The 27,523-nt window shown below is 30.8% G+C and overlaps 6 protein-coding genes, 1 long non-coding RNA gene and 1 other non-coding gene across 13 annotated transcripts in view; 2 read left to right on the top strand and 6 right to left on the bottom strand.

Annotated features, from left to right (window-relative positions):
- Positions 1-51: 51 nt before the first annotated feature.
- On the bottom strand, positions 52-4,890 carry LOC143423245 (VPS35 endosomal protein-sorting factor-like). 3 transcript variants are annotated; one of them, XM_076894429.1, is made up of 19 exons: positions 4,767-4,890; positions 4,592-4,631; positions 4,419-4,506; positions 4,081-4,284; positions 3,836-3,998; positions 3,544-3,752; positions 3,331-3,461; positions 3,093-3,269; positions 2,648-2,992; positions 2,467-2,567; positions 2,222-2,403; positions 2,008-2,151; positions 1,776-1,939; positions 1,350-1,512; positions 1,084-1,276; positions 867-1,006; positions 625-786; positions 280-546; positions 52-178 (listed from the first exon to the last, which is right to left on the bottom strand). In XM_076894429.1, the coding sequence occupies exons 2-19, from the start codon at positions 4,606-4,608 to the stop codon at positions 92-94; spliced, it is 2,937 nt and encodes a 978-aa protein (XP_076750544.1). In that variant the 5' UTR covers positions 4,609-4,631; positions 4,767-4,890; the 3' UTR covers positions 52-91. The 3 variants fall into 3 exon arrangements, with proteins under 3 accessions (XP_076750544.1, XP_076750543.1, XP_076750545.1); XM_076894428.1 differs by lacking the exon at positions 4,767-4,890 and having other exon boundaries at positions 4,592-4,760; XM_076894430.1 differs by lacking the exons at positions 52-178; positions 4,767-4,890 and having other exon boundaries at positions 408-546; positions 625-781; positions 4,592-4,760.
- Positions 4,891-5,902: 1,012 nt separating this feature from the next.
- On the top strand, positions 5,903-7,789 carry LOC143423247 (dynein regulatory complex subunit 2). The gene is made up of 6 exons (XM_076894432.1): positions 5,903-6,144; positions 6,219-6,471; positions 6,564-6,781; positions 6,864-7,256; positions 7,328-7,465; positions 7,531-7,789. Exons 1-6 carry the CDS (start codon positions 6,004-6,006, stop codon positions 7,723-7,725), a joined length of 1,338 nt encoding a protein of 445 aa, XP_076750547.1. The 5' UTR covers positions 5,903-6,003; the 3' UTR covers positions 7,726-7,789.
- Positions 7,778-10,781, bottom strand: Thoc5 (THO complex subunit 5). The gene is made up of 11 exons (XM_076894431.1): positions 10,573-10,781; positions 10,352-10,489; positions 10,045-10,259; positions 9,855-9,930; positions 9,607-9,792; positions 9,387-9,519; positions 9,069-9,308; positions 8,893-8,995; positions 8,604-8,805; positions 8,236-8,530; positions 7,778-8,157 (listed from the first exon to the last, which is right to left on the bottom strand). Exons 1-11 carry the CDS (start codon positions 10,693-10,695, stop codon positions 7,841-7,843), a joined length of 2,028 nt encoding a protein of 675 aa, XP_076750546.1. The 5' UTR covers positions 10,696-10,781; the 3' UTR covers positions 7,778-7,840.
- Positions 10,782-11,053: 272 nt separating this feature from the next.
- On the bottom strand, positions 11,054-11,125 carry Trnaw-cca (transfer RNA tryptophan (anticodon CCA)). Its single transcript has one exon. It is a non-coding gene; the product is annotated as a tRNA-Trp (tRNA).
- Positions 11,126-11,487: 362 nt separating this feature from the next.
- On the top strand, positions 11,488-25,704 carry Mical-like (MICAL-like protein). Of its 4 annotated transcripts, XM_076894505.1 has the most exons (13): positions 11,488-11,920; positions 13,639-13,789; positions 13,872-13,944; positions 14,436-14,684; positions 17,552-17,730; positions 18,665-18,753; positions 21,388-22,991; positions 23,081-23,306; positions 23,640-23,942; positions 24,063-24,198; positions 24,338-24,566; positions 24,696-24,808; positions 24,883-25,681. In XM_076894505.1, exons 4-13 carry the CDS (start codon positions 14,533-14,535, stop codon positions 25,068-25,070), a joined length of 3,219 nt encoding a protein of 1,072 aa, XP_076750620.1. In that variant the 5' UTR covers positions 11,488-11,920; positions 13,639-13,789; positions 13,872-13,944; positions 14,436-14,532; the 3' UTR covers positions 25,071-25,681. The 4 variants fall into 4 exon arrangements, with proteins under 4 accessions (XP_076750620.1, XP_076750618.1, XP_076750621.1 ...); XM_076894503.1 differs by lacking the exons at positions 13,639-13,789; positions 13,872-13,944 and having other exon boundaries at positions 11,489-11,920; XM_076894506.1 differs by lacking the exons at positions 11,488-11,920; positions 13,639-13,789; positions 13,872-13,944; positions 14,436-14,684 and adding an exon at positions 16,179-16,301 and having other exon boundaries at positions 24,883-25,684.
- LOC143423292 (uncharacterized) overlaps positions 20,677-27,523 on the bottom strand; it is a 10,151-nt gene continuing 3,304 nt past the window's right edge. The window contains exon 2 of the long non-coding RNA XR_013101810.1: positions 20,677-21,072. This is a non-coding gene — a long non-coding RNA (uncharacterized LOC143423292). The remainder of the gene's footprint in view (positions 21,073-27,523) is intronic.
- The window catches only part of LOC143423291 (MKI67 FHA domain-interacting nucleolar phosphoprotein-like), a 20,826-nt gene continuing 19,035 nt past the window's right edge, over positions 25,733-27,523 (bottom strand). Inside the window, exon 5 of the mRNA XM_076894512.1 lies at positions 25,733-25,742. The gene's annotated coding sequence lies outside the window, so the exon portion shown is untranslated. The remainder of the gene's footprint in view (positions 25,743-27,523) is intronic.
- The window catches only part of Mrps24 (mitochondrial ribosomal protein S24), a 777-nt gene continuing 146 nt past the window's right edge, over positions 26,893-27,523 (bottom strand). Inside the window, exons 2-3 of the mRNA XM_076893872.1 lie at positions 27,301-27,478; positions 26,893-27,197 (exon numbers count right to left, since the gene is read on the bottom strand). Coding sequence (XP_076749987.1) covers positions 26,908-27,197; positions 27,301-27,478 — 468 coding nt within the window. The 3' untranslated portion in view covers positions 26,893-26,907. The remainder of the gene's footprint in view (positions 27,198-27,300; positions 27,479-27,523) is intronic.

The following is a 27,523-nucleotide window of genomic DNA, read 5'->3' as shown; positions in this document are numbered from 1 at the left end:
AATATTAAGTAGGATATTTATTCCACTCATTAGTGTATCTTTTTTGTTGTTTAAATTGAATTTTTAATAAATTTACTATTCATCAATTTCTTTATTTTAGCATCTTCTTTAAAATATCTCCAAAATGTTCATATCCTTTATGATGGCTTTTTTGCACCATGTAAGCAATCATTTTCATCTAAAGGAGAAATACTCAGAGAAATAAACAAAATAAAATGAATACTATAAACACTTTCATATGTACAGGGACCATATCATATATGTATATTTCTTTCTTACCTTCACTTTTGAATCTACAAAACCATGTCGCAGAGATAAATTCCACAAATTTACAGCCATGTGAGCTAATTGTGGATCACGTAAATCTGCTCTAATAACAAAACAATTGAAAAGCTCCAATGCAAGAGCTACTTGTTTTTCAAGTTGGTCGGTAGATCCAAGATACTTTAAGTGAGATAAAATTTCTTCTACTATTTTAGAACTAATTTTATTAACTTCACTTACAAATTTTTGATCAGATCCATACAGTTTATCGTTAGAATCAACCTAAATAAATAAATAAATATAAGTGTACGTATTATAAGATAATAAAAATGATAGTATAATTAGTGCCATTTAAAATACCTTGTCAACATGATATGGATAATTCTCTTGAACGATTGTTGACAATAAATCAAGCACGCGTAGATATAAATACGTCCTCATTGTTATATTTTCTTCGAAACATCGTTGGACGGCATTTAGTAAACCTCTCATCAAATATAAAACACCGTGTTCTGGACTGTCCTATTGGCAATGAATTGTCATCAATTATAGTGATAGAATAATATAAGAAAATTTACTTAATGTTACTTATAAATACACACCGGTACAACTAATAAAGTTGATAAAAAATTCGATAAATATGAAAGCAAGTAAGATTGTGAACTTTTTTGCCTTCCATCTATGTCTATTGTCTTAGGCATTTCTGGGACTAAGCTTAAGGCAGCTTTAAAACATGCATCAGCTGAAAAATATCTTTCAGTTAAAATTACATATTTACACAGATAGCAACATAATCACCAACGAATCTTAATCAGTCACCTTGGCCTAAACATTGATTTAAGAGCGCAACTTGGCCTGAAAGTAAATACAGCTGAAGCCGTGTATGTACTAATGTCAATGATGGAATGGTAATAAAACAAAACGCAGCACAAGCACGTACAAATGCCGATGTTCTTCTTGTATGATGGCCTCGAACAATTTTTCGAGTATCAACTGAGAGTCTATTTACACACTAAATTGTAATTTAAAACAGACGTTAATTACAGAATTTTTTTATATAATTATGCATTTCACATTATGGATACCTGTACAAGTTGTATGTGGACACTATCGAGATTAGGAAAAGCTGCTCTAGCTTCAGCGTAAAAATTCAATTGCTTTTCAAAATCACGACCATAATCAACACGTTGTACTAAACTACATATGAGTTGACCAATTTGCCGTTTCTCATCTTCAACAGTCAGAGCACTGAAATTATTTTACTGTAAGACTACATTAAATACAAAAATATAATTATATATGTATTGTACACATGCGTGTATGTGTGCGCAAGCACGCATATTACTGATTTGCAAATTATTGTGACACTTTGGAAGTAAAATATTCGAAATTGAAACTTTAACTAATTGAACTTCTTATTAGACACTCTCGCATTTGTATAAATAAACTTATATAAAATATCACAATACTTGTCAAATTCCCTGTATATTTTTATAAAACAAAAAAATTACCTAACGGAATCGTGCATTATTCTAGCAATAAACATAAGAGCATTTATAATAATTGGGTCGGTAATAGAGCCAATTTGTGTACTTAAACCTTCTATAACAGTTTTACAAACTTCAACCTTAATACTTTCCTTATGAAATAAATCTATTAAGGGTAAGAAATTATCCTGAAAAATGTTTATATGCATCATTTGACAACAAGTGAGGAAAAGATAATTAGAATAAAGATAATTACCATAGCAAGTAATGATTCAAAGTCTTGTGTATGAGATACTACTTTTTCTACGATATTCTGTAGCTGTGGATAAAAGTGTTCAAAACTTTTATTTGGATTAAGCCGATCAATTATCTTCCCAAAAAATACATTTAGTTCATTTACCTATATATCAAATGAAATTGATAAAAAATAAGTATGTGCTTTTATTTGTAAGTAAAACTTTGTTACTTACAGAAAAATGAATAGCAGCAAATTGAATCCAGATTTCAATGCAGTGCATGAATTTGTTTGGGTTTGTTAATTCTGTTATATATTTCCATATTATATTCAGAATCGACTGACAGTCTTCTTTCGGTGGCGATTCTAGAACAAGACTTTCGCCTAGGCTTCGAAACAAGAGATACTGTGGGAAACCTAGAAAATTATAATTGCAGTATTCAAAAATTGCAAAACAATTTAATTATTCACAGTAATTACCGTCATCTTCGACTGCGATTATTAAATTTACAAAATCCGCTGCACGTCCCGCAACGTACGAAGGTTTAAATGCAGTCAGAATACTATTCAATAGTAACGAACTAAAAGGAAAATATATCTCAATTTTTTAATGTCACAAAAATATTACTATTCATAGCATAAAGGTGTGTATAACACAAACCTATTTTTCTGATTTTTACATCGAAAAAGTATATCTTCTAAAGCATTCTCAGAAGTTGTAGCTACTAGTACTTGCAATATCCAATCCAATGCTGGCGAGTAAAGATTTAAATAAGAATATAAAGACATATTTTGCTTAATTAAATCATTCCTCACAAATTGGCCAAATAATTGTTGATACGTAAAGAGAAAGTCGTAAAAGTTTTCCCTTACAAATTCGAAGTCAGATGTTTTATTTAAAGCTAATCCCACTCGACACAAATAACATCTTGCATATATAGCTATGAGAGGATTTCCAATGCCTCTTATCATTCGTGTTATTCGTAATAAGGCTGTGTTAAATTCACTAAGAACAAAAATATTAATATCATGTATATAATGCATAGCATAAAATTATAAACCTAATACACAAATATTTGTACGTATATGCGTGCCTATATTTTTACCTTGCTGTTAAAAAGCTGTAGGATTTTATTATTGCCATTTCTACGTAAAGACGTGGAACTAGTTCTCTTATTGATGCTATTTTATAAAACCAATTTCTGCATGTCTCTTTTGCATTTTCAGGTACCATATCAGGTGTAAAATTATCAGGTAAACTTGTGGGTACTTTACTTCCTGGTCTAAAAAATGTAAAATAATTATAGTAAAAGCTTATATTTAAATAAGATGATATATACTAACTTGTAATATTCAGCTTTAATCTTCAATCTCTCATAAACAAGTTTTCCAAAAATGTCTAAAATATCTGTGATAAGAACAAACTTGCTAGGATAAAAAGCCATCACGGATGTATCTACTAGTAATTTGGCACACTGAAAACATTTTGCATTAATATAGTTTTCCATTTCTTCTTAAGCACAATTTCAGTATCAAGAAATAAGTTAAAGCAAAAACCTGAATCGCTATTTTGAGTGCTTTCACTCTTTGATCAGAATGCCATGCTTGAACCAGTTCATTGTTTAATTGTTCAATTCTCGCAGTGTACTGTTGTTGAGACAAATCTAACATTTGTCTAACAGATCCTTCTTCAAAATCATCTAACTGTTCCAATCTTGTCCGTACTTTATCAACCATTCCACCGCTTGGTTGAACTTTAACGATAACTACAATAAATCAATATTTATACTAAGACTCGCATTTCTTTACTTGCATGTTTAATATTATTTATTTAACAAGTAAAGAGTACCTTTCTCACCACCTGGCAAAAAACTGGTAACTATTGATAACTTTTCGGATGTTGTGTACTTGTTTAATATTACAGTACGTCTTGCTGACCATGGTTCTACTAACTCTTCTGCTGTGTCCACAGACTTTTTGTCAGTAAGTACTACATTACTAGAGTAATCCCACTGCATTATATTTTAAAACATGATACGCATATAATACAAAACATTACGATTACTTTAAATGAGAAATGTAATTTTAAAGAACCTCATCTGCAGCCATCTTAGACAATGGATCTAATTCTTCTCTAGCAAATTGTGAGAGAGGATCAGAGCCATCGAAAGAAGAGTGATTCAACAATGGATCTGTTAACGAATTCTCAGATATAGGTGCCTGGATTGGTGTACCAGTTCCCGATGTACCACTACTTTGTAATGCACTACGCTTTATTCCACTGCGAGTATCGATTAACTGTGAATGCATAATTTAAAAAGAATTAACATTGTGCAATTACTAAAGTAGCATTTAAAAATAATATGAATTTCTGCGAATAAAAATAATAAAGTATATTAATCTTTTCACGTATATTAACGAATTAAGTATACCATAATTGTAACAGGTTTCAAGGGATGCTCTGATGCCTCTACTAAAGATGTAAATCGTATCGTTTTATAATCCATAGGTTTTGCAGTCCTACGAAAAAAAACAGAATACAAGTTTACAGTATTTCTGAATGCTTCTCTTGCTTAAAGCAATGCCAGAAACATCGGATAGATACCAGTTTATTTCCGTCATTTTCTAAATGCATCGATATATTTCTACAAATCGCCAAAAATTGTGCAGGAATCAGTTTCTCTGTAGGGTTAACCAATTAACTCGCAATCCACGCGAAGGAGAACATGCCGAAACGATAGCAACGCGACACTCAAACTGTCATTTTCTGTGATACTAACACAATCGTAGGCCAACGGTCGACTGGGTGGAAACTGCATAAAAAATATGCGCGGAAATAGCGTGATAATACACGTTCGACGATTTCGATCGAAGCTGCTACATGTTGTTAATTATTTTGGTTCACATTCGAATGTTACTGTCTTATTAATTACTATGAAGGAAAATGATATGTCAGTTACCAATATAAATTAAAACGATATGTTAGGTAACCAATTTACCAATATTATAATGCAAACTATGGGTGATTGTATGCTCATTTTAACTTGTTCTTTAGGACTTCGAACCAAATCGAATTTTATTATAAAAGTATGTGTAAAATGAAATATTTGAAATAACCAGTCCCCCTAAATAAGTTTCACTCTTTTCTAACTACGAACATTTTGATCTCCTATTTAATTAATTATTTTTAAACGTGGAGTGCAGCAAATTTCACAAAAACTTCTTTATTCGTTTCTGCTTCTCTTTCCTTCTCTCTGCTGCTTCCTCTCTCATCTTAATTGCAGAAATTTAGAGTACAGCTGATTAAATAAAGAAATTCCTTAATTTTCATTGAGTAAGATAAATTATATCTCCCGCTTCAGAGGTAAGAGAAAGAAAGATATATATGAAAACTATAGGAAAGAGTGAGATAGATGCTGCCTACTCTACTCTAGAACCCGTGGCGCCATCTCTGTGAAAAGTGCTCAAACTGGTCGCTCAGCGTTATCGACAGCGAAGTGAACTAGTATGGCACTAGCGCCATCTCTGCGGAAAGTAGTGAAACTAATGACGGACTAGTTTCAGTTCTTCTCCGAGAGATGGCGCTAGTGCTACACTAGTTCACTTCACTGTCGATAACGCTGTGCGACCAGTTTGAGCACTTTTCACAGAGATGACGCCACGGGTTCCAGAGTAGGGTCCACAGCATCTGTCTCACTCTTTCCTATAGCTTCCTTATATATCCTTCTCTCTCTTACCTCTAAAGCGGGAGATATAATTTATCTGACTCCTTCTATTCAATGAAAATTAAGGAATTTCTTTATTTAATTAGTAGTACTCTAAAGTTCTGTAATTAAGATGATTAAACTTTTATTACTCCAGCGGTTTATATGAACTTTTTTATTGCTTTTGTTGTTTTTGTACACAGTATCTTTAATACCTATTCATATTGATCAAACATTCATTGTACGGTAATGAACTTATATTCTATCAAGTAGTATACATCTTTCTTCAGTAAATAATAAAAGGTCAACAAAAATGGTGAAGAAAAGGAAAAGTAAAGCTAATAAAATTGCTCGTATGAATGAGGAAGAACGTGCACGTTACATACAACATAGGATTGAATTTGAACTGGAAACTAAAAGACGTAAACAACAATTAATTGCTACCTTTACTAAGGTATTATAGATTGATTAACATAAATAACTTTCTATGTATAATATTTTAAATGTGTATGCAACAACTTATTGCAGAATAAACTAAAACGCGAGGAATCATTCTCAAAATTAAATATTGCCAAGATTAATGAAAAATGGAGATACGTTTTACGACAAATAAAGTGTAAAGAACTTCACGAAAATGTAAAATATCTCCAAGCAACTTTTGATAGAGCAATAACAATTAAAGATTCAACGATATCCTGTTTGCATAACGAATTAAATATAGCAAATGCAGATCATAGAAAACTTCAAGAAACCCATACTGCATTAATCGATACTATAATTGGTATCTTTTAATCTATTGGTTTAAAAGTATAGATCTATTATTTTTTCTACTTATGTATAAACTTATAACATATTGTTTTTATTATTGCATAGAAAAATATAAACAAAATTTAATAGAGCTACATAATACATACAAAACTAGTGATATTAAATTTAACAATATAATTGAACTAACTTCATTAAAAACTGATATGGAGCAAAACTATAAAGAAATTTCTAATAATCTAACCAGAAAAGCGAAGGATTTTAATAAAACACAGACCATGAGAAAAACACAATATGCTATAAATACATTCAGCATCTTGCATTTGGTAATAATATTAATGAAAACTATAAAGTACAAGAAATTATTAAATGGAATTTTATAAATAAGTTTATGATATTAAATGTTAGGAGGAAGGAATTGCATCAGATCTTGTACACCAGTCTTTTTTAAACATAGAATACCTTTGGGAACAGTTATGCAAAACAATAAATGAATATCAAAAAATAATCGAAAACAGAAAAAAACAATACGAATATTTGAAAGAACAAGATATCATTAATCAGATGTCTACATTACAATATTTAAAAATACATGCACAATCACAGAATATTATTGAAAGTCTAAAAGTAAATACACAAATGTTATTGGAGAAAAAAAAAGAAAAAATTATAAAATTGAATATAAAAGATAAATATCTTAGGGAGAAGTTAAAAAATATTAAATATGGCTTTTCTATAACTGAAACAGTAGTTTTTTCACAGTTAAAAAAGTTGAGTGTTACAAGTAATAATGTTATAAAGGTATAGATACATTTTATCCAGAATTATTTTTCCGTATTTTCATGATTTAGTAAATTGTGTTTCTTTTCTAGCATTTACAACAAATTGAGAGAAAAGGCTCAGTGATCCTTGAAACAATTACAATATGTGCTGCTTTGGAACCATTACTTTTTAAATTGAAGAAATATTTTATACAAGATACAATATATACTGAAATTGCTGATACTAATGTAAGAATCGATACAGAAATTTTATTATGTGGCACTGCCATTATATTTTATATAAACTATTTCAGGTACCCGAATCATGTGCTAAAGTTAATAACCTTTGGAAATGTTATAATTACATTAAAGTAAATAATATTGTATTAAAAAACGAAAGTAACAAACTTTGCATAGAAAACAAAAAGTTACAACACAAATTACAATCATATCTTACAACAAATTCTGGAATACTAGCATTGCATCCAATTGCTTCATCGCCAGTTTAAATAGTCTTTGTAAAATTATAGTTTATAATGATAAATGCAAAATAAATAATAATTATCTTGGTATACAGTATATATTTCGGAAAAATGCATTCATGTACATCATCTTGTAGTTAGACTAACGATGAATGAAAATTCCACCCCCTAATTCTAAATATTTATATGGCCTAGCACGAGTACGACCTTTTACTGGATGAAAGAAAATTTTTTCTTTTGGTACAATATGTTCAGATTCTAAATAGATATCGAAACATGCTCGTAATCTCTGTAATTGTGCTGATAATGTTGGTGGTTTTATCCACATGACATTTATTTCTCTTTCAATATCTCTTAAAATATCCACAGATGCTGGTACTACAGGATTTATGTTTATAGTAAACACTGGTGCTACTTTTGGATAATCTGGCTTTATAGCGATTCTTGCAATTAGTTCATCTAAAATAAATATTTGTGTATGTTAAATGATTCAATCTACAACTTATATAAATCTTAAATAATTGTATAGGATTTTACTATTTCCACGACGAAGTATGGCTTCATAAAAAATGTCTAATGATGATACTAATCCTTGGTCTAGAAAAATGGGATTTACACAATTACAATAATTATTCCATGAAATCGTTGAAAATTTCTGTAATATTGTATTAAGCTTCTGTGGTAGGAGATCATTGTTATTAGTAAAATTTGGTAAATTTCCTGATTCTAATTGTCGGATCTCTGTACACAACTCTAATCTTGCCATTACGCGTCTTTTAATTTCTCTTAGTACACTTTCAACACTATCTTGTGTTACTTCACAACTTGTATGCTGTTAGAAAACATAAATAATATGATATATGATATATTAATATTAATTTTGCAATACAAATTTTTAATTATACCTTTTGTTCGCGAGCATCAGGTGAAATAAACTGTAATCCAGCCATTCTTTGTGCCCATTTATATGGAATCCCTAATCCAAGTGATGAAAATTGTCCCAAGTTGTGTCGACTTAACTGATAATGATTAGCAGGATTTGGACTTTCTAATCCTAAATCTCGCGGATATAATTCACGTAAAATCGATTCTGATACAAGCATATCACTATTAAAGAAATACAAGAAATTTAGTTTAAAAAAAATCCTCTATGAATATTTTTAGTAATAATAATAGAAAAAAAAGATAATATACCCGGTACTAATACCACTAACACCTTCAGTTTTTAGTTTTGATTCCACAGTGATAACTTTCAAAAATATCATGTAATAAAATTGCAATGTCAATTTTGTATCATCTAAACACAATTAATATTTTTAAATATTGGATTTCAGTTTATATTATATTTATTAATTTCTTTAACTACTTACTTTTTAATCTTATTATTATTTTCACATTTAACGGATGTCTTTGTAATAATTTGGCTTTTTTCTCTTCTTGCCTTGCTTCTCTAGATAATCTGTGATGCCTCTTTTTATGCACAGGAGTTTCTTCTATAACATTTTCTGAGACAGCTTCAGGATCTGAATCAGATTCTTGCAAGCCATCTTGATTATTTGCACGCTTTGCTTCTTCCTCATCACCTTCTACTTTTACTATTATGGAATTATCTAGAAGTACAACTTAATACTAAAGCAAAAAACATTTAAATATACAACATATTTGTACAATGAAAAAGAATCGTATACCATATGCATCCCTATATGCAGATGACTTTGCATAAAGAACATACAATGGCGATGCGAGTAATGTAGCCTTATGATGTTCTTGTCTAATTTTATCTAAAGGCAAACCAAGACTCTCTTGTAATGGTTTGCTTGCCTGATGAAAGGAAACAAAACGATAACAATTTAAATGTTAATTATAGATAACAGAATATATTTTAAACTTTATCTTTATGATCCATACTTCTAGTATCGATCGAAGTTGTGGTGCAAGATTGTCAAGTCGAGTTTGTTTAGATTCAATGCTTGATGCTACTGCCTTTTTACTTTCTGTTAATTCATCGCATAAAGAAGCCAACTGTTTTCTCTGCGTCAATTCCCATTCTAAACGTGCTAGCCTTAATTGGTGAGGATTGTGTTGTGTTATTTCCTAAAAGTTTTTGATTGAATTAGTCTAAAACCAAAAACAATTAATTCAAATTTATTTTATACCGGTCTGGAAATATTTTCTGGTGCTTCCTTATAAAATTCTTCTTCTGATACAAGTTGTATCAATTCATCTTTAGACCTATATATATATATATGTAGATTAATATGTGTACAGTACATTATATATCAACTGCAATGAACAAGTAATAAATTCTAGATTATAAACAACAAATTTTAATTAAGAATCAATTACTTGAATTGGAGACATTTAACAACTTCTTTCTTTAAGTGCATTACTTCGTACAGTAAATTTTGTAAATGTAAATGTCTACTATCAACACTGCCTTTTGAAGATATAAGAGAATCTCTAGCAAATTTTGTACGGAACTTTTCCATTCTATTCAGTTTCTTAAGTTCAATAAATGCTAACGATGTCTGAATTTGCAGTTCATGTATTTCATCCTTGGCCTAAAAACATAGAATTGGAATTTATAAAAATATATCTAATTGTATCAGAAGATAAATCGTTTAAGTTTAATTTCTTTAACTGAAATACAAACATTTGTATCCGTACTAGTTTTTAACTTCGCAATTTTATTCATAGCTTTGCGTATATTATCACAAGTGGATAAAAAGTTTTCAGAGTCGCTTTCTGGTAATCGCTCCATAGCTTCCTTCTCTTCGTAACTAATTATTACCTGTATAGTGTATAAAAACGAGTATCGTATTATTAAATACAAGTGTTGTTTAAAAGGAGAAAAAGGGTAAAGAATTTTATTACTTTGTAAGTATCCCCATCTTTCAAGGATATACTAGAATTCCCACTGACTGATTTCCTCCTTTTTTTTGTATTATCAGAATCGTTTTCTTTGCCCATTTCTTCAGGTTTTGTGAAACTTGTCATACCCACTTATATTGAGTAATTACAGAAATATACATATAAACAAAGTATTATGTAGTAGTTTCATTCACATTATTTTCATAAAATTACTTAAAAAACCGATCACGATAATATTGATAGCGACATTTAATACAAATTCATTCTGAAGTATTCTCTATTCACACAACACGATGCCCGCACGTTTAATGTATACAGAAAAGAAGGTTATGTTCTCTTTATTCGTACACTCATATATAACTGATATTAATTTATTATTTTTACTATATTTGATTTTTTTGTTACATATTTGTCTAAAAGCATGTGGTCATTTTCAATTATTGGAAAAAAATATACTCTTAAAAGAAAAAAATAACCACCGTTTTGACCCCGACGTGATTTGAACACGCAACCTTCTGATCTGGAGTCAGACGCGCTACCGTTGCGCCACGGAGTCTTTCTTGTGGTCTCCTTTTCCTTTGTGAAAAATATATAGCTCATTTTACGTACATATACATGCATATAATTAATTAGTAATGTTACAAAAACTATTGTTTGATTTCTTGTTATAGTTGTTTAACTATAACAAGTAAATAATTATTTATTACAGACTAAATACAAATATTATACATTTTACAAAAGGACCAAGTATCAAATAAAATTAACGCGTATATTTTCTACTTCATTGCTAAACTTGATACAATTCAAGTTTGAATTTTATCTCTAATTTTGAAATTGTTGTATCGCAAGGTTCCGAAGCTACGTTCATGGTGTTCCACTTTAGAGGCGCATGCGCATTCGAAATTGGACCAGGAAAAAGGCAGGAGTTTCGTGTCTATAAGATCTCTTTGTAGTATTAGTGTTGTATTGAATCTCTTGGCTCGTGTTGATGAAAGCGAAGATATATAAACAAATTTATTGACATATCGTTAATTTGCTTTCGTTCCGATAGATTTGATCTATGAGAAATTTCTTCTCTCTCGTTGTTTTGTTTGTGTACTATTCGAGATAATTACACGTTCGTGACTAAGGTTAAGAAAATTGCTACACGACTCGATGTAACGTCAAAACTATGCACACTTGCTAAAGTGTTGATAGTTACGATAGAAAATGTTTATTTGGAGTAATTGCGTGAAACAAAGTGGCTTATTCAAAATTGATTTGATGAGGTGTTCAAACTGCAGTTCCAGCGGCAAATGTGAGAATTGAAACTGTTGGTGGAAACAGAAACGGGTCATGCGAATGACGTAAGGTAACGGATTTCCATATGGATAAATAATTTATAGAAACGAATGCAAAGAATGAATTAAAAGAGTAGAGAATTTTTTATCATATTTCGAATTAAATAGTTATGTCTTTGAGGAGTTGTTAGCGTCTACATTTTATCGCAATTCGTTTCATCAGGCAGAAGAATATTTCGATATTTTTAAGTATATTTAAAAACAATGAAAAAATACTTAATAATATATACGTTATCGAAAGTATTTTGCATATAGATTTATAGTTGTTTGGTTGCTTGTATTTATTATAACTTCTAACAAGTGAATTATCTGTGTTGAACTGAAGCATTTAATGTAATATGGTATGTATAGCCATAGAGAAAGTCTCCAGATTATATTAGTGAAATTAGAAATTAATTTAACAACGTATTTAATATTTAGAGTGCATTTATTATAAGCAAGAACCATTGATGGCCAACAAAAGGATTGAAATGCATGTATCATTTAATATCATCATTTATTATGAGATAAAGAAGAAAGAATTGTTGAAAGAAAATATTATAGAGGTACAGATTTCTATTAACATAAATGTCATAAAATGATTACAGTTATAATTAATTCAAACAATTTTAAATCATAATCATCTGATAAGATTAATGACCAGATTTTGTGACGGACTATTTAAGATATGAGGTACATTAAACATATGATACTATAACATTCTTTTAGGATTCAATAAATAATATCAATGTATAAAATTATTACCTTGTTGAAAGCAAATGCAAACCTGATTCCTAAATTTGATATTTCTTTAAATTTTTACCAATAAAGATTGGGTCTCCAATACCACCGATTATCATGAAACATTTTCCATTGTTTTACATTTCCATTTAAGTATTTATGACATAACCACACACATCTGAATTAAAATTGCTTAATTTTATCACATCTGAGAATTGTAACTGAAAGGATATTGTGTTTACTAGCATGATTTTTTCTTCAAACTCTACTATGAAAACCATATTCTTATGGTTCTGGTAATCATTGACTTAATTTTAAACACTGGATTTATTTTCTTATTTTTACAATTAATACTATCCTAACATTTCCATAAATCAACTTTTCTGGATAGCCTTTATGTGTTTCATTTGTTAATTTGTGTTCATTTCTTATATTTCTTTCATTTTTTAATAGTTTAATTCGCGGGTTCCGATCCGTACGAGTTCTTTTCGGACGAGACTAGGTTTCATTTACAACTACTGATAAATATCCAAAAAGTTTAAGATTTTAAAGATTACTCAGCAGAGAACATCGTAAAGAAATAATTTTAAACATTTGTACGCAACTAGAGTTACCTACAACATAAACGTATTACACAATATACCATAGCCCCAGGCGTAGTGTCAAGGATTCTTGATCGCGAAGTCGTGAGCTCGATATCCGTTTAGATTCTTCTTTCCTTTACCTTTTTCTTTTCTAACCGATTTTTAGTCTCTCTTCCTCTAATTTAACAGTTGTTCGATGTACAACGCCTAAAAGTTATGAAACGAAAGGTCCGATTTGTAATATTTATTAAAATCATATTTTTTATTATTTATTTATTGATAATAACCGAGTTAGATACGAATATTATAAAAATCAATTGGTCGACGAATATGTATTTTCGAATAGTTTTATAAGCGGGGACCCGTCTTGGAAAGACGATAACTAGGACTGCTTGCGTCTCAACTCTCTTCTTTCTATTTTTTAGACGAGCTATCTCACGGATCGATAATTTGCTGAATGCACTACAATTTTTTACTGGTTCTACTGGTTTGAGATTAACATCGAACAGCCCTAAACTGGGGGGTTGAACTTCTTACCTCCTCTGAGTGCGACTTTGTCAGTAGGTTTCTGTTGAGGTACCAACATTTTCGACCATATTCATTATCGCTTTGCATTTTACAATTATCAATGTAATGCAATAAATAAATACTATTTTAGGAAAGTTTGTTCTTCAATTGCTTATGCATTAACCGACAGTTCTTCTGGTACAGTCAGCACATCAGTTTTTAAGGTATAAAAGTAATTTATAACATTCTTAAATCTTCTGACTCATTGCAGGCAAAGTTCTTCTGTCTCCTTATAAGCTCATTCATTTGTTCGTAGCAAGCTGATGTCTTGTGGTTACAATTCGACCTTCTTTACAGATCTTACTCTTATAACGTCAATGTTGCCACTGTTTTTGGCTTTTGTTCTTGGCCGAGTTTTCGACTTGATTCACAAATGATGAAACCTGTTACTGTTCATGCCGACCCTATTTGGACAGACCAGAGTTAGAAATCCACGTTTATTCCTCGTAAAAATTGGGACTTATGCGGGCGAAATAATTAAGTTTGGTCTCATCAGGCCATATTATGTTCTTCTAATTAGCTTCTGTAACATTTGTTTACTTATTAGTAAACTGTTATAAGGTCTAAAAGCGTTTTTAGATGACAGAAACCTTTATACAATGATAATTACGGGTGTTAATGTAAAAAGATGACGCCTTTCTCTAATTTGTTACAGAATCGTCACACAAAACTTTAAGAACGGGTTAACGTGTTCTTGCTAACGTGAGAAGAAGAGTTTGAGGTACTTCTAAAGTAAAATCGGAAGTTATAAGATGGGCGAGCGACGAGGTACAAAGGCGCTAGAACTTTGGTGCCGCCGAATAACCGAGGGTTATCCGGGTGTAAATGTGCACAACATGACTACTTCCTGGAAAGATGGTCTCGCTTTCTGTGCCATGATTCATCATTTTCGACCTGACCTCATGTAAGTAATATGATAGGTATAAATAGCAGATTTAATACAAAAATTGACTTGGTAATTATTTTGTCGATTAACTATGCAGCAAATGCTGGTATTTCTTTCGCGATATAAAAGGCAAGTTAAGTATATTATAAGAATCTAAATTTTAAGGTAGTCAAAACTATAACACTACCCGACATTTCTTCACCAGTTATAGTTTATCAAATTGAAGTTTGATAAGTTATTTAACAGGCTAAGTGCTGTATGTTATTCAATTTTATCACACCGAACGATTTACCGAGTAATATGACTCTATTGTTTACCAATGCACCATTCTAATGTATTCGAAGTATAGTGTTTAAGAATGATGTATATCGTTAATCCGAAACGGTAATCTCCATATGTGAGTGTACAACGTGTTTATGTGTTCTGTTATAATGAAAGAACATACTCTTAGCTTTCTGGAAAGAAGAAACTAAATATCAATATCATTTTATTCCTGCGCGGAATTACTGCTAGTGTCAGTGTTTAATATAAAAAACTCAACGATGTAAAATCGCAGAGTGCCAAAGTGTACTTCAACAATCAGGTATGGGTTCTTGCTGCAAGACCTGTATGCAATTTCATAAAAATGAAGCTGTTTATTATTCGACCAGATCAAGCCGAAAAAATAATACAACACTTCTAAAATGAACTCCCAGAATTTACCAACGACGCCAACCAGAACCAACGTCAGAATCTCCACGATCCTATTTAACTATCGTGTTTATTCGTCCTGCTTATCCACTTTGATCAGCAACCCTTATTATCAGTACTGATTTACCTCCAATTGGAACCATGATATATGATCTCATCGGCCGCGGAAGAAGTTCGTTTCTTCTGCCCTTTCAAACATCGCAGATGCACCCTCGTTGCTATGTTGCTAAGTATGCGTCATACACATCATTAGACCTTATCTATAAAAATCATCCACAGATACAAATCTTCCTAGGACAAAAGCCTGCTCGTAATTGGCACACGATCTAATCACAATTTACGACATCGATGTTAAGTGAGAAGAGGCTATGCAATTGTTGTAACTATATGATATTATAAATTATTATTTTGTTGATATGTAAATGAATCTATTCTCCTCACTTCTTTTATTGTGGCTCTAAAGAAGTCAACTACCCTCGTACTCTTACTTAGGTTTTTAAAATCCAAAAATTTTTTTATTCACCTATAAAGAAACTTTAATAAATTCTATACATGTAGATGTCTGAAAAACTTTAACATGTCAGTAAGAAATATTTTTATAAGGTAAGTTATTTATTATTTCAGATATAACTTCATGTACAAGTGGCCTGTATTAATATTCAGAGAATATAGTGTTTGAGAAATTAGTGCTGTATATTTACTGGTATTCCTGAATGTTAATTCGAGTAACTATAATTTGCCTAAAAATAATTTTTTGAATGATTTTTGCATTTTGTATGTTCTTTTGACAGTGTTGCAGTCTGCAACTGTATAGCAGTAGTTCACAGATCTGTGGTGTCAAGTGTCGCATGAGAGTTCCAACCATTGGAAGCAAGAATTCCACTTTTACATTATTGAAAACTAGGATTAGGACAAAAAATTATGCATATTTAAGTAACTTATTTAGTAAGTATACTACTTTTTCATGTCCTAATACTGTAATTCGTTTTTTAGTGGTTCTTTCCCGTTTTCTATATTTATATTTATGGGCATATATACTGCAATTCCTCCCCATAAATCATTCTGAAGATTCGTCGTAAATTAGAAAAAAATTATAGATATTTTGAAAATATTACTTATTTTTAGATTATAATAAATTAGATTATGTACATAGAATAACAATTATTGTAGTAAAGTTGTAATTAATTTAGGAAAAAGTATACCTTACTAGATTAGATTACATTTATGTAATTAGAATAATTAGTTGTTAATGACGAAATTAGATTAGATTAGTTGAACTATTATCCATATTAAAAGAAATTAAAATATAATAAATTATAAAAGAATGACATAGTTTTTTTATTTATCCACGCACATAGCATGGACTACAAATCGTGATAGAAAAAGAATGAAGGAAATGTGATATTTTATCATACAAGATTTCATTTTCTAGACAAATGGAACTTTTCTTGACCACTGAACTATTTTGGTTCTGTACATCTCATGCGATACTCTGTTATAATAAGTGTAATATAATCATTCTACAATCAGCACTAAAAGAATGAACCTACTTTTTTACAAAATAAACGTTCTATATGCATAGTTTTTTTGCTTTAATTAAATGGCGCACAAGAGAAGTTCCTGTAATATCAACTGTGAGTACAATTTGTACTAGCTACAAAGCTTACTAGCTGTGTGATTGAGAGGTATTGAATACCAATTACAACTAAGATTAATTCCTATAATATCAACTGAGAATTTCGTCGCATAATTTTATGGGTCCTTTGCATATTTACTCACAAATATTCTTCTTATGTAATCATATATATCTAAGAATTCTCTCCTACCGCCTCCAATTTCATCACAGCAGTCTGAATTTCCCTGTATTTAGTTACTTCCTTGATTTGCCTATCCTTACTACTTGCCTAGTCTTTTTCTTCTGTATGTAAAGAATAATGAATATGAGTTGTTCTGATGGATATTAATGTATGTAATTTTTCCCCTTACTTAATTTTTTCATTGCACCATTTCTTGGAAAATCTATTCCTATATATTTGTTACATCTAATAATTGTTATGTAACATTGTAACTTAGAACAAGATTGTACATATACTTTCAATTACATTACTTTAAACTTCACGTTATGTTATTGAATTGACAACATTAATTAACTGTGATAACAAGTAAAAATAACTTATTTATTACATTGATTGCAGTGACTTTGATAGTTTAGACAAGAATGATGTGTATGGCAACAATGAACTGGCTTTCAAAATAGCCGAAGAGCAGCTAGGAATTCCAGCACTTTTGGACGCAGAAGACATGGCTTCCTGTTCTGTACCTGATCGGTTATCAATTCTTACCTACCTATCACAGTTTTATCAGACCTTTGGTGGTAAGTTTGTAATGTATACCTTATATACCTTAAAAATTATTCATTATACATTTAAGGAAAAGTGTTATGCTGTTGCATAAGTTTTCCATTGATTACTTGATTTATTCTACATTATACGACGAGCTACTATGAACCTGACCACGTATTATCCTTTGTCCTCTTGGTACATGGGACTCGATAAAATTAGTCAGACACTTAACCAGTCTTATGTAGTGGGCAATATTGGCGCCCAGATCTCTTTAATTTGTTACCATAACTTTAGTTTATGTGGCATCTATTTGTTTTTAAAAGAAATGATATTTAATTAATTCACCTATTCTCCAGACCTCAATCCAATTGAAAACCTTTGGGGAATACTAGCTTGCAAGATGTACACATATACAAAACAATTGGCTACAATTGCAGAGCATAAACATCATATCAGGCAAGCGTGGAGTAGTAGAGATTGTACAAATTGTAATTAAAAGCATGAACAACAAAATTTTTGGCATTATTAAAAAATTAGTGTTTATATGCATTACTAACAAGTAATTATTAAATAAAATAATTTTGGTCTACAAAGCAAATAAAACATTCTTTATTAAAATTATATATTTCTTAATAATTGTTTGAATAGGGATATATATTTACATTGAAGTTAGTCAATTGCTTTCCTAATTAAACTAATATTAGTTCTAGAATTAAAACTTATTAATGTCTTTTTACGAATTAATCCATATTACGTGGAACTGTAGGAATTTTGATATAGCTGGTTGTATGTGGTAGTAATGTGTGCAAAGGCAATTACGTTGATTCTGACAGGTTTTATGATACTAACAATACATGCAGAACTCTGCAACTATTCAATTTAAATACAGTTTAAATCATTGCAACTATCTGTATTTGTGAATGCATAGATATACACTAAATGTTGTATGTTCATGCTTTTTTTTAGGTTCGTCCCTTGCACAACTTCCAGTGAGTAGAACAACGGATACCATGGAGGAAAAAATTACTCAAGTCTCTGAATCTCCCAAAGAAAAGGTACAGAAGCCTTTGTTATACGGAACATAGAAAATTGTTGGACTTTTTTTTCTAATTTCGTTTAGTTTTAAAAGTTTTAATAAAACAATAGTTTTTTTTTATAAATCTCAATTTCATACATCGAATAACGTAACATATTCAGAATCCTCTTCTTTGTGAATATGTAAATACAGGACATTGTTTATAATATCATAGGTGAAATTGATACATAGATTAGATTCACATAAAAATTCTCTATTTGTCATGAAGAAAATAATTGCGTCTAAGAAAATAACTCGTTTAAGTATTATGCAAAACTTTCTTTACTTTTAAGATCTTTTTGTGTACAATATATTTATATATGTGCTATGTATATATTATAGTTAGAATCTGAAATCCCTCAATACCCGATCTAACTATTCAAAACTAGTTTCATCTACTTTTGATTAGTTAACAGTTATGCTTTCGAAATACCTATTGAAACCAGTCGATTAAAACTATTTTTTAGACAATTTAATATGTGATTTAAGGTTTAGAATATCGTAATAGGACTAGGTTCGTTTTATGTGTCGAAAAAAAGATAAGATCCTACGCTAAAGCAGATATATGCTTGTATTGCGTGCATGTACATATGTAAGAGGAGCAGTTGGGAACTACAATCAGAGAAGCATCGGTAGGGATGAGACAAGGGTTCGCCTGCTATCATTTTTAAAAGAATTGCGTTTTAAAACGATGTCACTGTACAAATAAGGGAAATCTTTGTAACTTGATATAAATAATATGCCATATTATAACAAGTAAAATACATAATAAATTTTTGTATCATTTTTAAATTACAGTTATTACTAGTTTCACCTTAAAACGAATTTTAACGGTGAGAGTGCGTCGTCGATACTAGTTTAAACTATTAAAACTTTATATGAATTGAAAGATCTCTAAGTGATAATAGTATCGTCTAACACATGATATAATAATAGCAATTAAAACTAGTATCAGTAGAAAGTTTTAATAATAGAACTAGTTTTGCCTAGTTAAATCAGGTATTGACGGATTTCGGGTTTTACTGACTATTACTGAATAATAGTTAAATATAGCAGTTCCATGACTTTGTTAAAATTTATCTGCAATGGTTGTGACAAAATCTAAATTAACAATTAAAATTTATACCTCTTTTTAATGGCTTATTGCAATTAAGTTGGACCTTAGCTCTTCAAGGGTTAAGACCTTGAAGGTCCCCTAAGGACCATTCTAAATAAAATACACCGAAAGCTTTACTTTCATTTTTTGCTTGTAACAGTTTAAATTAAATTTTAATAAAGTTACAGAACTTTAAAATTTGATCATTTTTCATTAATATTAGAGTGAGATATGATAAATGTGTCCAGTATTGTATGTGCTGTTGATGCAATTTATTATTAAGCGTAAAATAGACTGATAAAGATCTGGAATAACGTTCATAAAAGTTGGCACTTTTTAGAATAAGTTGCAATTTAGTTGCTGACCTTGTTTAATTTAATAAAAATTAATATTTCGTATTTCATTCTTGGTTTATACGGGGATTTCCCAATTGTTTTAAACTGTGTTAGAGCGAAACCGTATTATACGAGAGTTTACTGTACAACATTTTGATAAGCCACAGTAATTAGTGAGCGATTAATGATAATATTACAATTATTATAACACAAGGTAAGTAATTTTATTGAATATACATATATTTTTTGTGCATTAACAGTCTGTATTAAATTATCTATATTATTAAAACTTCATTTGTGTGTACTAATATAATATATCTGGAATACCAGATCATAAGAAATAGATGTATACATTTGATATATTTGTAATAATTGCAAATAATTGTTTATAGTTTCAATGCATGAAAAAAATGGTATAATACAGTAATGATACGATCGTTAAAGAAAGAAAAAAGAAATAGTTAGGGTTGCAAGAACGTGTTACTGAAAAGCTATTAAACATATAAATAAAAGTGCAGTCACCGTTATTATTCACTGAGCCTGCATTTATAGTCTAGTTCGATCCACACGGAAGATTGGTATACCCATTCAGTAGTAGAATCTGCATGCCATAGAGAAACATTATCGGAAATATTTATTTCAGATTACAGCGAGGGACAGGGATAATACAATATGCATAAATACTCCGTATTAAAATACTTAAAGCAAGAGAAAATAGGTACATGAACAGCCACGAATTAAATTTGCATAACTGAGAATTTCTCTTCAAGTGCACGTGTCGATTTACAATATTCAACTTCTTGCTTGCTCTCATAACTTTTGATTCTCAAAAGAAGTTCACGACGCTTTCACTCTCAGATGGACACAACTCGTACTCTAACGTATACGCTTACTTAATACATCAAAGGTCGTAAAGACGAATGGTGTGCGATCAAATTTGCCAAATAAAGCCAATTTAATGCACGTGTATCTAATAGATATTATTAAAACTCGATTCTCTCAGAAACGAAGCGTTACACGCGGAATATTTGTTCCAACATTTTCAACCTTCTCATTTCATTGATCATAACTACTTGCCTGGTTGTAATATCTGTCCTGAGGCACCCTGTATATTGAAATACTAGTATGCAAAACGATATACGCTCGAAGGAGAACGAAACTAAAATTATTTAAAATTCTGCAGGAGGTGCCATGTACGGGAGTGCGAAAGGATCTCTGTGCTGTATGCGGTCTTCCAATTTTTCTAGCAGAAAAGTTGGTACTCTCTCGCGTCGCTTATCATCGTACTTGTTTCCGTTGTGCTCGATGCAACAATCAGTTAACTCTTGGTAATTACTACGAGACCGAAGAAGGACAATATTGCTGCGAGACTTGCCCGGACGAAGAGGTTCCATTAGCCCCGATTGAAAATTGGGACGAATCCCGAGCACCGAGTGGAATTGAGAAAGACGATTCTAACTTAACTTGTAAGGAATCTATTATTAGCGAGGAAAGCATAAGTAAAGGTGTGTTTACCCATAATTCCGCTAAAAAGATAAATCAACAAGCTCCTTTTATTTCTGATGTAACCGCGCAAACTTCGCGACTACGACTAAATTTCATGTCGAATCAGCTACTTTCAGAACAGAGCGAAGAAGCATCTCTTGCTGATAACCCATTAATGAATGAGACTTTAGGCAGTTTTGAGAGAGATCGTGTCAATTTAAAAACAGAAAGTATTAATCCAGTACTTGCAATTAATCAAAAGTACAACAAGCAAAGAAAGGAAGAAAAAGAAAATGATTCTGTTGACGCTTTTCTGGAATTAGAGTCTTCTGATAGGAAGAGTACATCTGAACGAAACGAGAAGCTTGTGAACACGCGAGACTACCTTCACGATGAATTAAATAGACGCAAACACACGCAAAGGGAAAAATTAAGTGTGACTTCCTTTCACGACAGTAAAGATAAATCAACGACAAATTACGTTGCTAAAGAATTACCGAATCAGATCGACGAACATGCGAATGCTGAGAGTAGTTCCTTAGTACAAAGAAGGCGTAGAATGTTTGAAAGTAAGACAGATTCTGTTGGAAGAAATAAAGATGACAACGAAAATATCGGAATAATTAAATCGAAAGCGCTTCCCGAGGAACATGAAGTGATAGGGAACATTAAAAATGAGATAATAAATTCAGATGCGGCAAAAGCAATTACTAATCAAGAAGAAGCTTCACCAACCACCCCTGACAAGCTTAGCGTGGACAGCTTAGTACAGATACCTTCTTGCGAGATATCGTTCTCAGATAAATGGAAACCATCGCAAAATTCAACGATGATTGTTTCAGAAAAAAGTACTAACGACGATCAGGCGTGTTCAAATTTCGTTAATGGTACTAATGTAACAAGTATAATAAGCTCTAACTTATGCGAAGACTATCCCGAAGATCTGAATCCTTTTAATAGCGACGACGCAGAAGAAATTACTGATGAATCCATGTCGATTATGAGTACATCACAAACTACAAGGGATGTGACGAATTATTTTGATAACGAAAGAGAAATGGAAGAGGAAACTTTGGAAAAGGATGAAATCGTCCCACCGAAACCAGCTATGAGAAATAATCTCAATAACAGCAAAAGTAACGAACCTTTTGCCATGGAAGGATCGACGAAACGACGTTTAGCCGCGCCGCAAATTAATTTAAATCCTTTTTGGAGCGACGATGATGATCATGATAGTGATTTAGAGTCTACAGAAAAAACGTCCGATGTGCCTGTCCCCGTTCCTAAGCCACGCATTTTCAAGTACGTACAAAAATTAAAGACTTTTTAAATAAATTCTTCTACGAATAAATTAGCGAAATTGTAGAATTGTAAAAATTATTTTCTTTCAGGTATACAGATGAAATAAATACAAATGGACAAAAATGGGATGAAAATCATGATTATTTGCACACCTCAAATAGTTCGTTAAGAAGTCCAGAATCGAGAATAGGTTTTGGTGGTACTTATAAAAAAAAGAAACCAGCACCATTACCACCTAATAAAAAAGAAACAGGCTCTTCTGATGAACGCATATCTTTAACGTCTAAACTACAGTGTAATTCTACTGGATGTTATGTAATTTATCAAAAAATTTCTTGTCATTTAATATTTACCTAGAAATTCGCTAATGCCAAGATGCAGAGTGACACTGGAATGTGCGCCCAAGCTTTGGTACTGCTTTCTGTAAAAATAAAAAATGTTCATTTATAAATATAGATTTTCAAACACTAACTTTCCGAGATATTAACATTTTTCGATTGTTTAGTTGTCAGCGCCGCCATACATTCTTTGTAAATCACTGCATTATATTATTTTAACGTTCTCAGTTAGCTTGCTTTCATTTTAAAACAAATAAATTGAAAATAATATGTAATTAAGCCTAATAATATTCATTATCTTTTTTATTAGGATGCACCTTTGCAAGCAACGCCTAAAACGCGCAAGGCAAAACCACCTCCGCCACCAATTCCAACAACATCAAATTTTGAACATCCTCTAATAAGTAAAACAAATAATGTAAATAAAGAAAATAGTGTATGGGAAGGCCAAAAAATTAATAAAGATGAAGCAAATAGGAATAGACAAAGTTTCATGTACGCTTCGAGCGAGGAAAACTTTCATCACAAAGCATGTTTAGATAAAAGTATCGAAGGAAAATGGAAAAGAAAGAAAGGACCTGCTCCGCCTTGTCCAATACCACATAGAAGAAAAGTAGGTTTTTATGTATTTTGTAATATTGACATCTTAATATGTAAATTAAAAATTTTAATACTACTTTTTAATGAATTTTTACAAACATTCCTCTCTAAATGCCTATATCATACGTTTCAGATAAAAGTAATGTCGCTTAAAGATGTCAAATTGGAATTGGATGAAATAGAAATGCAACAGCAAGGTTTGGAAAAACAAGGTGTACGATTAGAACAGTTAATAAGAAGTAAATCTGAATGTGATTCTAAAGCTAATGGTAATTATATTACGAGTATTTTTATGACTAAAACATACTTTTATAACATAAAGAGCAGTATGTTATAGACAAAGATTCATTGCATGATTAAAGTAATATAAAGATATACATATAGTATATAATACTTTAAAAATTACAGATGTTTGTCTTGGAGCAGATACAGAAGAATTAGTTTTAGAGTTATTTGCTTTGGTAAATGAAAAGAATGAGCTATTTAGACGACAAGCTGAATTAATGTTACTTCGAAGACAACAAAGACTGGAAGAAGAACATGCCGAGATAGAATATCAAATTCGGTGTTTAATGTCGCAACATGAATCGACTAAAACGGATTTCGACAAACAAAAAGAGGAAGCATTGATACAAAGGTATTTTTTAAAGATATATTTCTTGATTAATATCTGTACGATTTAGTTATATCTATCTTAAAAGTACTAAGCGGGAAAAGAGAAGCTGTTCACAGTTTAAATTTACTACTATGATTACTCTGTTCACAGATTAATAGATATTGTCGAAAAGCGAAACGAAATTGTAGACTGCTTAGAGATGGATCGTCGTAGAGAAATAGAGGAGGACCGTAGCATACATCGACATATGGATTTATATGCAGGTAACTAAAATACTTATCGTTAATCTATTATAATATAAAAGACGTAATTTGACATTTTGATTATTCCTTGATAGCTAAAAATAAAAATGAATCATTATGTAATGAGACGGACGCAGCCGAAAGGAAGAAACAAAAACAAAATAAATCGAAGGAGAAAGCGAAAGAGAAGAAATTAAAGAAAATATTGAAAAAAGATATCGATAAAGACATAGATGAAATTGAATTAACAATGAAACGTCGTACCAAGCGAAAGTGGTTTTAGGTCACACTATTTTGAGTAAGCACTATATACAGTGTTAGTTATTGGGAAATACTACCTCGAATTTTATATTTACAGTTTTCTTAAAAATGCTGATTCAATTAAACTTACACGATTACATGCAAAACTCGCAATATTCCCGAATATTCCATCCAAGACATGTATGAGGTATACATTAAGGTGTTCTACGTAGTATTTATATGCAATTATTAGTCTAATATATTAAGAAATGAACAGTAAATATGTGATAGTGAGTCACCAGCTGTTCTATGCATTTCGTTTGCTATCGATATGTTAAGTCGAGGTATGATCGCTTCGTATTTGTAATCAGAGTATTCGCTTAAACAATGACTGATATGATAAAACAGTGATAGAAAATGGTACATTGCTATAAAATTTTGCACAAAAATAAAATACGAATAGGAATGCGTGCATTATACCAACAATATATTACGATATTTGATATAAGATTATCAGAAGACATCACGTTAGTTTCGAGTGAATTTTCATTTTCAAAACTTTCTTCGTCATAAAATCATAATTGTTTTCACATTTTGTTCAAGAAGATTTAGACTTTATATTATCGTTTAGCGCAAAACATGTATAGGTATATCTTAACGCCTATACATTTTTAAAAAGTGAAAGTAATTGGGTAATTGCAAAAAGTTTAATACATTCCCCAAAGTACAATATATCAGTCTTTTACATACGATAACTGACTAAACATTGCCTTAAATACCAATGCTAATAATTGCAATTATTTTATTCATAATTTTATACACATATTAGCGTATATTAATTTATACTACTTAAAGTAGAAAGATACACATGCGAGCTGTCTAGCGAATCAGTATATATTATCTTTCTCTCAATGTTCTCGATATTTATACATTACTTATATACACTATTACTGAAATATTGTTCAGAGTTGATTATTAATACTAGAGCAGGGTCCAAAATGAAAACGCACAAGTAAACAAGATACATATTTTAACAGATAAATATCTACACTGTAGTTATTTATATAAAAAAATCTGGAAGGACATCGGTTAAAGTATTTTTCAAAGTAACACAACACAATTTTACCTTTTACTTTTCCTTGGTTGTTAATTCATTCGTTGTTGTTCATTTGTTTATTTTCAGTTTCATTCCTACTATAAGACAAGTTCCTCATAAATTTATACTCAATTTACACTCGTCACATTGAGTACCTTGAAACGCGGATAATTAACAAAAATCTGTAAAGGATACAAATTTTTCCCAAGAGAAGAAAGAAAAATTCCAATCCATGTTAGTGATATCTGAAAATGAACAAATGCAAACGATACAAACTAAATATAGCAAGTCAAACACTAAATACGTCTCATGTATTGTTCCTCTGACTTATCTATAATACATGTAACAAATGTTAAACCACATTTTGTTATCTTACTAACTGCTACTGATATTTTGATCACAATTCACTTCGTCTACTGTTACCAATGAATGGTGCAACATCCGAGCACTAAAAGAATTGCAGAGGAAACAAGTGATCCTTGTACTTAGATTTATCTTTCGTCTCTTTCATTAATTCAAAATGTAACTTGCTTGTAAACGTAGTAAAAAAGATAATTATTATTTTTTATCGAATGCACTTAATAATGCCTTTGTTAACAGTGCTATTGGTGAATCCTATGGCATATGAATTTTATTACAATTTAGATAAGTACAAAATTATATAATGTATAATACAAGAAGAAATATGGTAGAACAGAGCAATGGTTATAAATTTATTTTTATTTACATAATATGCATATGTTGTATAATAACTAGAATCATAAATATTTGCATATCGAACAGATTATATTACTTTATATATAACGTCCTGTGGTGATGCTGTTGACACCAATTCCATTTTGACTGGACAATGTAACCAATAGCTTAACATATGTTCGGTGTAACCGATTAAAAAATACAATCTCCTAGGTGCTAATTTGCGAACAACGATGCCAGCTACTCGAATGATATTATATTGGCGCTTTATAATTACTTCACTTACGAATAATCCGTGCCAAGTTCCTTGTATAAAATTTCTGATAAATATGTCTTCTACAGCAGTTTCCGATGGTCTTTTACCATCCTTTATATTTGCTAAAATTTATACACGTTTAAAGAGCATAGTTAAATGCTTAGTAATACTAAAAACAGTTTTACACGAGTAAAATGAATTAATACTATTCTAAAATTCCCGTACAAGTATTCCAGGAATTCCAGGCTTTTCTGGCAACTATATAATTGGGAGGATTTGCCATTTCATATGTCAAATGCTGAGGGGTCCTTGCTTTTGGTCTGTAACGTGCAGACTGTGATTTATTAAGTACCGCGCTAACATGCAAACATCTCTTTGCGGAAGCATCCTGAATTGTTAACAGCTAAAAAGAAATTTTGTTTGATTTCAAATAAAAACAGAATTATGT

The sequence above is a fragment of the Xylocopa sonorina genome, chromosome 4 (assembly GCF_050948175.1).
Source record: "Xylocopa sonorina isolate GNS202 chromosome 4, iyXylSono1_principal, whole genome shotgun sequence".
NCBI classification, from domain to species: Eukaryota; Metazoa; Arthropoda; class Insecta; order Hymenoptera; family Apidae; genus Xylocopa; species Xylocopa sonorina.
Note: the sequence above shows the minus strand (reverse complement) of the source record. Positions and strands in the feature narration are given on the sequence as shown.

Excerpts from the sequence above, each read along its gene's own strand:
- LOC143423247 (XM_076894432.1), top strand. The coding sequence starts at position 6,004 with ATGGTGAAGAAAAGGAAAAGTAAAGCTAATAAAATTGCTCGTATGAAT. Across the intron at positions 7,257-7,327 it reads CAAGTAATAATGTTATAAAG|CATTTACAACAAATTGAGAG; the intron begins GTATAGATACAT and ends TTTCTTTTCTAG. Across the intron at positions 7,466-7,530 it reads CTGAAATTGCTGATACTAAT|GTACCCGAATCATGTGCTAA; the intron begins GTAAGAATCGAT and ends AAACTATTTCAG.
- Thoc5 (XM_076894431.1), bottom strand. The coding sequence starts at position 10,695 with ATGACAAGTTTCACAAAACCTGAAGAAATGGGCAAAGAAAACGATTCT. Across the intron at positions 9,931-10,044 it reads GTTAAATGTCTCCAATTCAA|GTCTAAAGATGAATTGATAC; the intron begins GTAATTGATTCT and ends ATATATATATAG. Across the intron at positions 9,793-9,854 it reads CAGAAAATATTTCCAGACCG|GAAATAACACAACACAATCC; the intron begins GTATAAAATAAA and ends AAAAACTTTTAG.
- Mical-like (XM_076894505.1), top strand. The coding sequence starts at position 14,533 with ATGGGCGAGCGACGAGGTACAAAGGCGCTAGAACTTTGGTGCCGCCGA. Across the intron at positions 22,992-23,080 it reads CCTAAGCCACGCATTTTCAA|GTATACAGATGAAATAAATA; the intron begins GTACGTACAAAA and ends ATTTTCTTTCAG. Across the intron at positions 24,567-24,695 it reads GAGGAAGCATTGATACAAAG|ATTAATAGATATTGTCGAAA; the intron begins GTATTTTTTAAA and ends CTCTGTTCACAG.
- LOC143423245 (XM_076894429.1), bottom strand. Across the intron at positions 3,753-3,835 it reads TTTGCCAGGTGGTGAGAAAG|TTATCGTTAAAGTTCAACCA; the intron begins GTACTCTTTACT and ends GATTTATTGTAG. Across the intron at positions 787-866 it reads CAACTTTATTAGTTGTACCG|GACAGTCCAGAACACGGTGT; the intron begins GTGTGTATTTAT and ends CATTGCCAATAG.